At 40.9% G+C, this 15,856-nt stretch overlaps 1 protein-coding gene across 4 annotated transcripts in view; it reads left to right on the top strand.

Moving 5' to 3' along the window:
• The window catches only part of MRPL48 (mitochondrial ribosomal protein L48), a 68,513-nt gene that overhangs the window by 14,858 nt on the left and 37,799 nt on the right, over positions 1-15,856 (top strand). For 3 of the 4 annotated variants that reach the window (XR_004289265.1, XM_032358880.1, XM_032358879.1), the window contains exons 2-3: positions 8,939-8,991; positions 12,806-12,843. Coding sequence is in view for 3 of the 4 variants with exons in the window: in XM_032358880.1 (XP_032214771.1) it covers positions 8,939-8,991; positions 12,806-12,843 (91 nt within the window). In the remaining variant the exon portion in view is untranslated. Of the gene's footprint in view, positions 1-8,938; positions 8,992-12,805; positions 12,844-15,604; positions 15,636-15,856 lie in introns of those variants that run through there. The other variant, XM_032358881.1, reaches the window with a different exon arrangement.

Raw genomic sequence — 15,856 nt, 5'->3', positions numbered from 1 at the left:
TTTTCAAATGTCCTATTGAATGCCTGAATTAATGAATGCTTTTTTAAAAAAGATTTTATTTATTTATTTGTTTGACAGAGAGAGAGAGAGCGCGCGAGAGGGAATATAATTAGAGGTAGTGGGAGAGGGAGAATAGGCTTCCTGCAGAGTAGAGAGCCTGAGGCGGGGCTCGATCCCAGGACCATCATGACCTGAGCTGAAGGCAGATGCTTCACTATCTGAGCCACCCAGTCACCCCTGAATGCTATTTATTTTTTATAGGACAACAGCCAGTTGAGTGAACCATAGAGCTGAGACTGGAGCCTGTTGTTTCTATCTCTCCTAAAACCCCACTGCTTTTCCTTTTTTGAGTATTTTATGTTTCTGTAATTGGTTAATCTTGCTTTTCCTCGTCTGTGAAATGCGGAATGAAAACCTTCGTTCACCTTTCCAAGTTGCCAATCCTTCCTTTTCCTATACAGCCCATTACCCTGATCTCACATTGCAATGTAATAAATAATTTGCACATCTGCTGTCTTCACTAGAAAGATTTGAGGGTAGGTAGCTGTGTGTGTTTGTGTGTATATATATATATATATATATATATATATATGCATTATATATATTTTAAAAGATTTTATTTACTTATTAGAGAGAGAGAGAGAGATCACAAGTAGGCAGAGAGGCAGGCAAAAGGGGAGGAGGAAGCAGGCTCCCCGCTGAGCAGAGAGGTGGATACAGGGCTCGATCCCAGGACCCTGAGATCACGACCACAGCCGAAGGCAGAGGCCCAACCCACTGAGCCACCCAGGCGCCCCTATATTTTCTTTATATGTATATGTACCCAGCCTACAGTGTACTTGACCTAAAGTAAGTACCTGATATATACTGAGTGAATAAGTGACTGAACAAAAGTTCATGCCCTGAGCTGAAGGCAGACACCCAACTGACTGGGCCACTCAGGCATCCCTGAGGTAAATATTTTTATAACCTCTTTAAAGGTAAGGAGGGATACCTGGGTGGCTCAGTTGATTGAGTGTCTGACTCTTGGTTTTGGCTCTGGTCATGATCTAGGGATTGTGGGATCGAGCCCTGTACCAGGCTCTACACTGGGGGGGGAAGTCTGCTTGGGATTCTCTGTCTCCCTCTCTCTCTGCCCCCACCCAGAGTAAATAAATAAATCTTAAAAAAAAAAAAAAAGATAAGGAAGTGAGGTTTGGAGGGATTTATTAATTCAATCAGCAGATATTTACTGACTACCCACAGTGTGCCAGAAAGTATGGTAGATGTTGGGATATAGCAGTTTCCTGTCTTTATGAAGCTTGTATTCTTAACAAAAGAGACAGGCTAATTAAACATTTAACTGCTTAACTAATTATGATAAATGCCACGAAAGAAGTATTCTGGGTGCTATGTGAGTGTACAACAGCAGGATCCAAGTAAATCTGAGCAGTAAGGAAAGTTTTCTTGAGGATGCTACATGACTAAGACTTAAAGAATGATAGAATTTTTTTTTTAAAGATTTATTTATTTATTTATTTATTTGACAGAGAGAGAGATCACAAGTAGACAGAGAGGGAGGCAGAGAGAGAGAGAGAGAGGGAAGCAGGCTCTTTGCTGAGCAGAGAGCCCAATGCGGGACTCGATCCCAGAAACGTGAGATCATGACCTGAGCTGAAGGCAGCGGCTTAACCCACTGAGCCACCCAGGCACCCCAGAATGATAGAATTTAAACAGAGAGAGTATATGCAAAGGCCCTGAAATGAGAACGTATTTGAAGTTCCAGAGGTTTCAGAAGAAATTGGGAGGGAGAGAAGCAGCAGGGCTTGGATCAAGGGACAATATGCAGACAAATATGTGAATGAGACTTGGGGAAATGGTCGGGGATTGGACTTAACCTTTTAGGTAACCACGGGTATTTCTAAACAATTTAGCCCTGGAAGGAGGTAGGATATAGGCTTAACAAAGCTCATCTGTGGCCTGGAAATACAATCCAGCAGTTATGCTAGAAGGCCAGATGTTTCTTTCTTTTTTTTTTCTTTTTTTAAAAATTGGGATATAATTCACATACCATAATATTTACCCATTTAAGATGGACAATTCAGTGGTTTTTGGTATGTTCACAAAGTTGTGCTGCTATCATCACTGTCTAATTCCAGAACATTTTCTTCACTCCCAAAAGAAACCCTGTACCTATAAGCAGTCATTCCTCATTCATCCCCTGCCCATCCCCATGTAACCACTAATCTGCTTTCTTTCTGTGTTGATTTGTTTGTTCTGGTCATTTCATACAAATTTAATTATATGTATGGGAGGCTAAGTATTTCTTAAGGGACTTGCCAAAGATCGTACAAATATGAATGTGGAAGTTTGATATTCAAACCCAGGTTTGTATGAATCCTTAACCTGTGCTCCTAAGTGCCATCAAAACTCAGTGCAAAGACAAACTCTGACAGTCACCATATTAAACATATTTTTAAAAAATATTTTATTTATTTATTTGACAGAGAGAGACACAGTGAGAGAGGAAACACAAGCAGGGGAAGTGGGAGAGGGAGAAGCAGGCTTCCAGTGGAACAGGGAGCCTGATGCGGGGTATGATCCCAGGACTCTGGGTTCATGACCTGAGCCTAAGGCAGACGCTTAATAACTGAGCTACCCAGGCACCCCAACATATTAAACATATTAAGGGGCACCTGGGTGGCTCATTTGGTTAAGCATCTGCCTTCAGCTCAGGTCATGATCCCGGGGTCCTGGGATGGAGCCCCGATTCAGGCTTTCTGCTCAGCGTGGAGTCTGCTACTCTTTCTCCCTCTGCAGCTCTCCCTCCTTGTACACTCTCTCACTCTCTCTGTCAAATAAATAAAAATCTTGTAAAAAAATAAACAAATAAACATATTAAGAAGAGACTTGGGAAAGACTATGAACAAAAGTGGTTTTGAAAGAACTTAGGAAAGGTCAGCTAAAACACCACTAGCCAGCTGTGTGCTTAAGGCATATTAATTCACCTTTCTGAGCTTTGGTTTCCTTGCAATAAAATGGGGGTCAAAAAACCTACCTCACAGGGGCACCTGGGTGGCTCAGTGGGTTGAAGCCTCTGCCTTTGGCTCAGGTCATGACCCTGGGGTCCTGGGATTGAGCTCCGCATCAGGCTCTCTGCTCAGCAGGGAGCCTGCTTCCTCCTCTCTCTCTCTCTGCCTGCCTCTCTGCCTACTTGTAGTCTCTGTCTGTCAAATAAAATAAATTTAAAAATCTTAAAAAAAAAAAAAACCTACCTCACAGAATGGTTGTGAGGATTAAAGGAAATGATGTTTGGCAGATAGCAGTTACTCAAGAAATGGTAGGATTATTGATGCTTTTGTTACTAGCATATGAATTTCAGTAATTGGTATTACTCTGTGAGAGGTAGTATGCTAGAATGGAAGACATGGGCTTTGGATTCAGTCAGCCTTGGGTTTGAATTCTTGGCACCTCTTGCCAAACCTATAACTTCAGGCAGTTTTCCTAAGCCTCTGTTTTTTTTTTTTTTTTCTCTGTAAAATAGGGACAGTTATCTCAATTATGCCTCTACGAGAGGATTGATATAAAGAGGAACTGAAATAGTATGTGTCAAGTGATCACAAAGGATGTTCTCAATAAGTGACAGTAACTGCTGTTTAAAATATTTATTAAAGGGGCGCCTGAGTGATTCAGTGGGTTAAAGCCTCAGCCTTTGGCTTAGGTCATGATCCCAGAGTCCTGGGATTGAGCCAGCATCAGCCCACTTTGGGCTCTCTGCTCAGCGGGGAGACTGCTTACGCCGCCCCTCTGCCTGCCTCTCTGCCTACTTGTAATCTCTGTCTGTCAAATAAATAAAATTTTTCTTTTTTTTAAAGATTTTATTTATTGATTTATTTGTCAGAGAGAGAGAGAGAGAGAGAGAGAGACAGAGAGGAGAGAGCGCACACAAGCAGGCAGAGTGGCAGACAGAGGCAGAGAGAGAAGCAGGATCCCCGCCGAGCAAGGAGCCGGATGCGGGACTCAATTCCAGGACCCTAGGATCACGACCTGAGCCAAAGGCAGTGGCTTAACCGACTGAGCCACCCAGGCGTCTCTCAAATAAAATCTTTTTTTTTTTTTTTTTAAGATTTTATTTATTTATTTGACAGAGAGTGAGAGAGATCACAAGTAGGCAAAGAGGCAGGAAGAGAGAGAGGGGGAAGCAGGCTCCCCGCTGAGCAGAGAGCCCAATGCAGGGCTTGATCCCAGGACCCTGAGATCATGACCTGAGCCGAAGGCAGAGGCTTTAACCCACTGAGCCACCCAGGCGCCCCTCAAATAAAATCTTAAAAAAAAAAAAGTATTAATACACAAATGTACTCTTAATAGCTATTTTTTAAATGTTTTCTTTTTTCTTCTTTTTAATTTTTTAAAAGATTTTATTTATTTATTTGAGAGAGAGCATGAGAGGGAGAGAGAGAGCATGAGCAATGGGGGAGAGGCAGAGGGAGAAGGAGAAGCAGACTCTCTGCTGAGCAGGGAGCCAGATGCGGGACTGGATTTCAGAACCTTGGGATCATGACCTGAGCTGAAGGCAGCTGCTTAACTGACTGAGCCACCCAGGAACCCCTCAGCTAATACTTGTAAAACAGCTTTCAGTTGCTTGCCTTATGGTCCCCTGACTCACTACTGTCACTACTCACCTGGGACTCAGGTGTGTGAAGCTACTCATACAGTATAGATTTGGCTTGGTGACTTCAGTCTTTGGTAGCTGTGCGGTCCCCCTGTTCTTGACTCCAGAGCTCATGGCACAAGTATTTTGGTAACCCATTGCGGCAGCTGTGTCCCCATTCATTCCTTCATTCACTAGCATCACTGCCTTCCTCTTCCTATTTGCTGCAGAGCTATAGCCGCTCTTCATTTGCTGACTGGGAGGAGCGGGTATTTGTGGATATAGTCCCAAAATAGATTACTTTTGTTCTGATAAATAATGCCGAGCATGCAGGGGAGAGGAAGCACATTTCCCAGAGCTGAAAGGGAGAGTTCACACCACAATTTGAATGTCTTTCAGAAAATTGCCAACCCTTAATCCTGGCTTTTAGATAATTAAATCCTTTGCTTTTGTAGAGACTCAGAAATCTGAGTGACTAAAGTGAGGGAAAAAATCAGTGTCATCTAGATCTTTCTTCCCATTCAATTCCTCTTCTATATGAAGTGACCCACTTAAGAATGTATTCTGGGGGTGCCTGGATGGCAGAGTTAGTTAAGCATCTGACTCTTGGTTTCGGCTCAGACCCTCTCCCTCTGCCCTGTATCTCAGATAAATAAATAAATCTTTTTAAAAAATCGGGGCAGGGGAAAGGAACAGTTTGAGCAAATTTAGGAGAAATCTCCTAGAGAATGTGAGGTCATGATGATTGGAAAGGATATGAATAGATGGAAGGAAGGGCAAAATACATAGATGATCCTAAACAGTCCAATTAAATCAGATACGAAAGGATTTTTAAATTATGAGTACAATATGCTTAACCTAAATGGTCAGCATGAAAGGCAGTGAAGGCAACAAGGAGCCCTGGGAGTCAGGAGCTCCAGCCAGTGCCATTATACCCTGGCCAGTACTTCCCCTCCCTGGAGTTAGAGCAGAGGACTCTCGTTTCTCCAGGGCTAAGATTTAACAAACATGACAGACAAACAGAAGAAAGATGAGTGAACAGAATATATATATGTGTATGTATACACACACACGCACACGCGTATACATACACATACACGTGTGTGTGTTTATAATTTATTTTAGAGAGGAAGAGAGGGAGAGCAAGCTAGTGTGTGGTGGGGGGAGGGGCAGAGGGCAAAGGAAAGAAAGAGTCTCAGGCAGACTCCGTGCCAAGTGCGGACCTGAGCTGAAATGAAACCAAATGTCAGTCTCTTAACTGACTTGAACCACACAGGCGCCCCCTGCCTGGATTTCTTAAGCACTAACACATTTGAGAGAGAGGGTATAGAATAGGGGGGGAATTAGGGACTTCAGATTCCGAGAATCCTGAGATCCCATGCTAGTTTTGGTAGTGGCTGTTTGACTTTGGGCAAATTATTTAATCTCCATTTCTTAACTGTAAAGTGGGATAATAATATTCTGTAAGGGAATTATGATTTAGATACATGGTAAGTACCAAACAAAATAGATGTAGGGGCTTAATAAATGGTAGCCATGGGTATCATTCATTCGCTTTCTAATCATTTATTTGTTTACAAAAACAAACATTGATTGAATATCTGCAGTGTGCCTGAGAGGGATACATGATTCTTGTCTCTGAGGAGCTCTTAATTTAGCATAGTGGTATGTGGGTGATGTGAAGAGTTTCAGTGAATCTCCCTAAGTAGTATGCAAACTTTTATTTGTGCTAATATGTATTTGTATGGGGAGAACGTTCATGACTTTGAACAGATTCTCAGTGTCTGTATCACCTCAGAAGAAGAATTTTTCCTGGCCATCTCCACCTGAATTTCTTGCTGGAGGTGCTTGTTATTCATACCACCTATTTTGACTTAAGTCATATAATACTTGTGGTATTGCTTAGCTGTTTAATACGGAAGTGTGCCTGTATCTCCCGCCATTCAAACTCCTGCAGGACAAGGATTGTGCTTACATTTTTTTTTAAACAGGTTTATTGAGATACAATTCACATACCACACAATTCATCCATTTAAAATATACAATTCAGTGACTTTTAATAAATTCGGAGTATGAGGCACTGGGCTAGCTCAGTAGAATATGGGAGAGCATGTGACTCTTGATCTCAGGGTCATGTGTTTGAACAAGTGAAGAAATATATATGTATATGTATTTATATATATGTGTGTGTGTGTATATACACACTCAGTGTACATCCATCACTATAATCAATTTTAGAACATTTCATCACCCCAAAAGGGAAATCCGTATCCCTCAGTTGTCATCCCTACCACCTCAGACCCTCTAGCTCTAGGCAACCACTAATCTACTTTCTTTCTCTATAGATTTGCCTGCTCTAGGTATTTCATATAAATGGAATCATACAATATTTGGCTCTTTGTAACTGGCTTCTTTCACTTAGTTTAATATTTTCAAAGTTTGTTTATGTTGTTACATTTTGTCTTTATATTCCCTTTAATATTCAACACAGTAGTTGGCATAGAATAGCTTTTTTAAAAATAAAATTTATTTTTGGGGCACCTGGGTGGCTCAGTGGGTTAAAGCCTCTGCCTTCGGCTCAGGTCATGATCCCAGGGTCCTGGGATCGAGTCCTGCATCGGGCTCTCTGCTCAACAGGGAGCCTGCTTCCTCCTCTCTCTCTCTGCCTGCTTCTCTGCCTACTTGTGATCTCTGTCTGTCAAATAAATAAATAAAATATTTTTTAAAAATAAAATTTATTTTAGAATAATTTATTTTTATTTTATTTTTTAAAAGATTTTGTTTATTTATTTGACAGAGACACAGAGAGAGAGGGATCACAAGCAGGAGGAGTGGGAGAGGGAGAAGCAGGCTTCCCACTGAGCAGGGAGCCCGATGTGGGCCTTGATTCCAGGATCATGACCTGAGCCGAAGGCAGACGCTTAACGACTAAGCCACCCAGGTCCCTTTAGAATCATTTAGAATTACAGATAAGTTGCAAAGATAATATGGAGAATTCCCATATACCTCATATCTACTTTCCCTGTTATTATCTGACATCAGTGTGGTATATTTTTCATAATTAATGAATTGATATTGATACAGTATTGTTAATTAAGGCCCATACTTTATTCATATTTCTTTCATTTTTAAAAATCTAATGTCATTTTTTTGTCCTGGATTCCATCCAGGATATTATATTACATTTAGTCATCATGTCTCCTTGGGCTTCTCTTGTCTGTGACACTTTCTCAGACTTTCTTGTTTTTGTGTAATAGGATTTTAACAGATACATGTTGAAGGGATTTAAATTGTTACCCTTAGAGGACAGGATTTCCTCTCCATGTTATGGGGCCTAAGGACGTTTAGTATTTATTATCTAGTTACTTTTAAAAAAGACCTCTGTGGGGCGCCTGGGTGGCTCAGTGGGTTAAGCCACTGCCTTCGGCTCAGGTCATGATCTCAGAGTCCTGGGATCGAGTCCCACATCGGGCTCTCTGCTCAGCGGAGAGCCTGCTTCCCTCTCTCTCTCTCTCTGGCTGCCTCTCCGTCTACTTGTGATTTCTCTCTGTCAAATTAATAAATAAAATCTTTAAAAAAAAAAAAAATAAAAAAGACCTCTGTGTTAAATCCCCTTAGGAACGCTATACCACTGATATTTCAAGTGGGTTTCAGCACGGCAGAGTGAGTTTGAAGGAACAGGAAGGGGGGAAATGTAGGGAGGGAAGCTGCCACTGCTACTACCTACTCTCATTATTATTGTTTTGTTGATACTGGTGTCATTATTATTATTAAGACAGTGTGCTCTAACAGAGGCATAGCCTTTGGAGTAAAACAGTCCTCTTAAAACAAAACAAAACAAAACAAAAACCAGTCCTCTTAGACACTTATTAGGTATGATTTCTCAGAATATAAACTACGGGCCTCAGCTGTCTCACCTGTCAAATTGTCTTGCGGTGTTTTGAGAATTAGGAAAGAGTTAAAAGTCCCTTGCATGGTGCCTGTGGTTGGCAGATGCATAATTGTTGATTGATAGTAGAAAAAAAGATCCTGTTGGAAAGGGAAAATAAGGTAAAAAACAACAACAACAAAAAGCAGCATGGAGGGGGACTTCTGTTTTTTAGCAAATTCTGTAGCTGGTGGAATAAGAGCGAAGATGACCTTGGTTTGCCTACATGTTCAGTATTAACTGAAAGACATCTTCTTTGCTAGACAAGAGGCTTTGGGTCCTTTTTGGTTGTGTAATTTGGGTTTCTAGCCTCTTTTTGAAGAGGTGCTTAGAAGGCTATGAATAATTAAAATTGTCCTAACATGGCTGTTTTGCTCTAGATGCTGTGTCTGAGGAACGATATCATTTTTAAGCAAGCCTTTTCTCTCTTAAGGTAAGGATATTAATAACAATGGTTAAATATAGCTAATATTTGCATTCTGTTGGGCAGTTCACCCAGCATTTTTCCTTCATCATCTCCACCTGTCTACTAAGCATCTCAAACATTAACTCCCCTGTCATCTCTCTCTTCCCCATTCTCAGTAAATGACAACTTCATTCATCTAGTTGCCCAGGCCAAAGTCCTTGGAGTCATCCTTAGCACTTAATTCTCTTACTCTACATCCAATTCTTTAACAAATCCTCTCAGTTCTACTTTTGAAATATATACAGAATCAAACCTTTCCTCAGCTCCAGTTTCAGGTCTCATGCTTTCTGTTTTGCTCAACTACTAGGGACCAGCTCCTTCTAATATTTACTATCATCATTCTGCCTCCTAACTGATGCCACTGCTTTCCTTTTCTCTTCTGTCCTTCACACTAAAATCAGAGTAATTATTTTTATTTTCAAAAACTTATTTTTAAAGATTTTATTTATTCATTTGAGAGAGAGGGAGCACGAGCAGGGGAGGGGCAGAGGGAGAGGGAGAAACAGATTCCCCACTGAGCGGGGAGCTCAATGCTGGTCTCAATCCCAGGACCCTGGGGTCACAGCCTGAACCAAAAGCAGACATTTAACCAACTGAACCACCCAAACACCCCTGGAATGATTATTTTGAAAATCAAGATAGTTTATGTCACTTCTCTCTCAGAACTCTCTAATGGTGTCCCATCTTACTCAAAATCTACAGAAAGAAAAATAAAATGAGATGAAAATTGAGAGGGAGGTAAACCATGAAAGATCCTGAACTCTAGGAAACAGGGTTGCTGGAGGGAAGGGGGAGATGGGGTAGCTGGGTGATGGGCATTAAGGAGGGCACTTGATGTAATGAGCACCAGGTGTTATATACAACCGATGGATCACTAAGTTCTACCTCTGAAACTAATAAAAAAAGAGAAATAAAATCTACACTCTTTACCATATCCAACAAGGCTTTACATAATCTGTCTCCTCATCTGTATACTACTGCTTCCTCAGCTTTAGCATACTGGCTCCCTTTCTAGTTCTTGAGGATCTAAGCACTCTCCTACCTCAAGATCTTTGCCCATTCTTCCCTTAGATATCCATATGGCTCGGGGTGCTTGGCTGGCTCAGTCAGTAGAGCATGAAACTCTTAATTTTGGGGTCATGAGTTCAAGGCCTGTGTTGGGGAGTGGAGCCTACTTAAAAAAAATTTAGGGACACCTGGGTGCCTCAGTCAGTTGAATGTCAGACTCTTGATTTTGATTCAGGTCATGATCTCAGGGTCGTGAGATTGAGCCCCATGTCTGGTTCCACGCTCAGGGTTCCATGCTTAGTGCGGGGTCTGCTTGTCCCTCTGCCTTTACTCCTGCCCCCTCATGTGCTCACTCATGCGTGTGTGCTCTCTCTAAAATAAAGAAATAAATCTTTAAACAATTTTTTAAAAAGATTTTATTTATTTGACAAACGGAGATCACAAGCAGGCAGAGAGTCAGGCAGAGAGAGAGGAAGGGAAGCAGGCTCCCTGTTGAGCAGAGAGCCTGAAGTGGGACTGGATCCCAGGACCCTGGGATCATGACTGAGCCGAAGGCAGAGGCTTAACCCACTGAGTCACCCAGGCGCCCTTTAAACAAAATTTTTAAAAAAGCTTTCCGTATGGCTTGACCCTCCTTACTTCATTCAGGTTTTTGCCCAGATGTTATCCCTTTAGAGAGGTCTTCCCCAAATACCCTATGTAAGAACAGTGCCCCCCTCACCCCATCAATCTTTATTCTCTTCCCTTACTTCATTTTTCTTTGTTGCAGGTATCACCACCTGAGACTTTTTAGAAAGATGTATATGTAAAGTTACTTAAATTATTTTCCCTGCCTGTCCCCTAGAATATAAGCATCATGCATAATATACCATACATGTTAGTCTAGTTTACTGCTGTATCCTTAGAGCCTAGAATGGTGCCTGGCACATAGTAGGCATTTAATAAATACTTGTTTAATGAGTGATTAGATCCTCATAGAGACCTGGTGAAATGGGTCATATTATCTTAATTTTATACATAAATAACTGAGGTCCAGAGAAGCAAATTAATTGCTCGAGATGACATAGCTAGTATGAGTTGGAGTTAGAATTCAAACCCGTTTTTTTCCCACTGTCTTGCATATACAATTTGCTACTCCCCACTGTTTTTCTCTCAGTGGTAATAAAAGGCATTTGGTAGTATATTTCTTGAATCAGCAGGTAATCACTGAGTGTCTTATGTGTGGCAGCCATATGATATAAAACAGTGAATTGTATATCTCCCTGGACCACATGGCACCCATGAGTCTGCATGATTTTTTTTAATCCTTTACATTTATTGAAGCCTCTCTCCTATTACTCCTTTCCATTGTAATCTATTTCCCCAACCATTGATCAGTCACCTCTTCAGTAAGTACTTAACTATAGCACCGTGCTTACTTACTATAGAACCATTTTACATGTTCTCTCAAATTTTTACAAAAATATTACAGGACAAATATAGATAACGTCATTTTACAAAACAGGAAACTGGCTCAGAGAGTTTAAGATAGACTTTCAGTCCCACAAGATTATACTATTATTATCTGCATTTTAAAGATGAGATAACTGAGTTACAGCGATATAAAAGAACTTGCCAGAGGTCACAGTTTGGAAATGGTACAGTCAGCATTTAATCACAGATCTGCTTGTCTCCAGCTTGTGCCACAATTTCGTTTCAAAACTTCGCAGGATGCAGAACTAAAATATGCTGATAACCTAGTGAGCCAAACAGAGCTGTATTATTGTTCTCCATAGTCCTTGACTTCTCTGTTCACTCTGGCTCTCGCTCCTGGTCCTTCATCTCTGCCCTCCTTGCAAGGCTCCTGCAAGAACAACCTCACTGGTTCTCTTACTCCTCCCATTTATTACCCATCTGCTGCCAGGGTTAACTTCCTAAAACCTAAACTTGATCATAGCACGCCTATGCTTCACATCTGCTAGGAGCTTCCCCCTGTCTATACAGGTAAACAGCAAATTCTTTAGCACAGCGTATGAGGTTCTTCATAACCTGGCCCCTGATTACCTCTTTCACCAACCTCCCTTTTCCCTGCTGCTTAAGTTTCATTCACATCTAGCTGGTTGCCGTTTCCTGAACAGACCACTTTCATACCTCTGCCTGGAATGCTTTTCCTTAAGACTAAATAATTAAGAACAGTTCTGCGTTTTTATTTTTTTATTTTTATTTTTTTTTAAGATTTATTTATTTGTTTGACACAGAGAGAAAGAGATCACAAGTAGGCAGAGAGACAGGCAGAGAGAGAGAGAGGAGGAAGCAGGCTCCCTGCCAAGCAGAGAGCCAGATGCGGGGCTTGATCCCAGGACCCTGAGACCATGACCTGAGCCGAAGGCAGAGGCTTAACCCACTGAGCCACCCAGGCTCCCCCCAGTTCTGCATTTTTAAAACTCAGGTCAAATGGTTTAACCCCTCTGGTGGAAATGACCACACTTTACTCTGTGTTCCACCAAATCTTGTACAAGTTTTTATTCTGGATCAGCACTAGATTGTGGATCAATTAGTTTTCATATCTTTCTCCCAACTAGACCATATATAGAGACAATTTCCTTATTTTTTTATCCTCAGGATGTCTGGCACATAATAGGCACCTGGTAATGTTTATGGAAAGAAGGGAAGGAAAGAAGAAGGGAGTATCTAGCATTGACTTCACCTTAATGAGAAGCATACAAGTCTTGATAACTGTGCAGATTAAATGTGGGTTTCTAATTTTATTCAACATATTTTCCCCTCTTTTTAGGATCAGAACTTCAGGAGAAAATCCCATCAGTTCTGCAGGTATGTGGTTATTTCTTGATACGATCTGCTTGCTTTAAGTGACTCTAACACTCTGTAATAATTTTGTCTAGAAAGATTCCTAACATATCTTTGAGAAGAGTGGCTGGGACCACATTCCACCCCCAACATGGAATAGGACAAGGGCAAGAATATAAAGTGGTTAAGAGCAAGAGCTCTTTAGTAAGTTTGGTTCCCAGCTCTACCACATACTTACTCTGTGACCTTTGGCTACCTCTCCATTACCTTGCATTCCTCGCTTAAAACGTTGAGGATAATTATAGTACAAACTACAGTGAATTTAAAGGTTCAGCAAAGTAAAATACATTAAGTTAGTTATTATAGTTATAATTGCTGCTATTTCAGACCTCTCTTTTATGCCCATCATCTACTAGGCAAGGGCTTTTCATGTAGTATTTTGTCCAAAATGAATTTCCATTCAATCTGATTAACTCCGTGAATTTTAGTCTGTTTCAGCCCAGTTACCTGCCCTTTCTGCTTTGTCCATTATGTGAGAAATTTCAAAATAGTTGTTTGGTGTTTTTTTGTTTTTTTAAGATTTTATTTATTTGACAGACAGAGCTCACAAGTAGGCAGAGAGGCAGGCAGAGAGAGGAGGAAGCAGGCTCCCCGCTGATCAGCCCAACTCGGGGCTAGATCCCAGGACCCTGGGATCATGATCTGAGCCAAAGGCTTTAACCCACTGAGCCACCCAGGCGCCCCTAGTTGTTTGGTTTTAATGACATTGGTCATTTGCCTAAAGAGTATTAGAAGAGGGAAGCCTGGGTGGCTTAGTCGGTTAAGCGGCTGCCTTTGGCTCAGGTCATGATCGTGTGGTTCTGGGACCAAGCCCCATGTTGGGCTCCCTGCTCGGTGGGGAGTCTGCTTCTCCCTTTCCCTCTGTGCCTCCTCCCTACTTGTACTTTTGCTCTCTTTCTCTCTCTAAAATAAATAAATAAAATCTTAAGAAAAAGAAAAGAGTATCAAAGGGAAAAGAATGGGAAACAAGAAGGAAACTAACATTTACTGAGTGCGTCGTGTATGCCAGGCAGTACAGAAGAGGTTTTACATCTGTTAATTTTTTCAGAAAATGGCAGCAGTATGTAGAGGGTCACCATTTCTACCAGCCACAAAGCCCAGTATCTCAAAATATGAGCTTCTTTTTATTTATTCATTCTCCCAACAGACATTTATTATACGAGGATATATTTAGGTGCTGAGGATACAAAATTAAGAGGATACAATCCTTGCCTTTTGGAAGCTTATAGTCATTTTTTTTTAAGATTTTATTTATTTATTTGACAGACAGAGATCACAAGTAGGCAGAGAGGCAGGCAGAGAGAGGGGGGAAGCAAGCTCCCTGCTGAGCAGAGAGCCCAAAGCAGGGCTCGATCCCAGGACCCTGGGATCCTGACCTGAGCTGAAAACAGAGGCTTAACCCACTGAGCTACCCAGGCACCCCAGGAAAGGTTTTCTTTCACATTTTTTTCCTCTTAATTACACTTTTTATTTGGAAAGATTAAAAAAAAAACACATAGGACTGAAAAAAGATAATATGTCAAATAAACCCAGATTTGGCAATTACTAACATTTTGTCAGATGTTCATTTTGTTTTTTGTTTTTTTTTAAAGATTTTATTTATTTGGGGGAGAGAGAGCACGTGCAAGCACAAATTGGGGGAGGGGCAAACGGAGAGGGAGAAGCAGACTCCTTGCTGAGCAGGGAGCCCTATGTGGGACTCAGTTCTCAGTCCCAGGACCCTGTATCATGACTTGAGCTGAAGGCAGACACTTAACCAACTGAGTCACCCAGGTGTCCTTGTTTTTTGTTTGTTTTTTTTTTTTTTTATCTTGTTTTGTTTTAAAAAGAGATTATGGGGCTTCTGGGTGGGCTCAGTCATTAAGTGTCTGCCTTCAGCTCAGGTCATGATCAGAGAGAGTCCTGGGATTGAGCCCCGACTTGGACTCCCTGCACAGCGGGAAGCCTACTTCTCCCTCTCCCATTCCCCTTGCTTGTGTTGCCTCTCTTACTGTGTCTCTCTCTGTCAAATAAATAAATAAAATCTTTAAATAAATAAACAAAATAAAGAGAGATTATGTTCAGGTGCTCTTATTCCATGGGTTTGGTCTCATCCCTTACTCTCAACTAGAGGCAAAGTTCATTTTGAACTTGTATGTTTTCTGAGTAACTTTAAAAAAAATTACTATTAAAATTAACAATTGTAAGAATTGTAAATGCATTTATATGGATGCATAGGATAAAAATAAACTGTACAAAAAGGTATATGATGAAAAGTCTAATTTTCTATTTCCCAGTCTTACTCCCCAGGGATACCCACTGACAGCAATTTCTTGTATGTTTTTCAAGAAGTTTTATGCAGGGGCACCTGGGTGGCTCAGTCAGTTAAACATCTGCCTTCGGCTCAGGTTATGATCCCAGTATTCTGGAAAGGAGCCCCGAATAGGGCTCCCTGCTTATCAGGAAGCCTGCTTCTCTCCCTCTGCCTGCCATTCCCTCTGATGTGTGTGTATGTGCTCACTCGCTCTCTCTCTTTCTGACAAAGAAGTAAATATATACATATATAAAGGAAGTTTTATGTTTATGTGAATATATACTGTGTGTGTATATGAGTATTCTTAATGCTGGACATTTAGGTTGTTCTCTGAGTTTTTGCTATTTCAAAAATGCTGCAGCATCCATCTTTATACATTTTTGTGAATTTGTTCCTGTACATTTATAAGATAAATTCCTGGAATTGAAATTGCTGAGTCAATGGATTATGATTAAAATTTTTGGTAAGTATCATCTGATTGTCCTTCAGAGAAGTTGTATTAATTTATATTTCTATTTTCTGGTCAAAACTGGGTTTTATAAAACATCTTATTTTTTGGTAGTAAAAAAGTTATGTCTTATGATTTGCATTTTTTTTTTTTTTAAAGATTTTATTTATTTATTTGACAGAGAGAGAGATCACAAGTAGGCAGAGAGGCAGGCAGAGAGAGAGGAGGAAGCAGGC

This window comes from Mustela erminea, chromosome 9, assembly GCF_009829155.1.
Source record: "Mustela erminea isolate mMusErm1 chromosome 9, mMusErm1.Pri, whole genome shotgun sequence".
Taxonomy (NCBI): domain Eukaryota; kingdom Metazoa; phylum Chordata; class Mammalia; order Carnivora; family Mustelidae; genus Mustela; species Mustela erminea.
The sequence above is the reverse complement of the archived record's forward strand: the minus strand, read 5'-3'. Positions and strand labels throughout refer to the sequence as shown.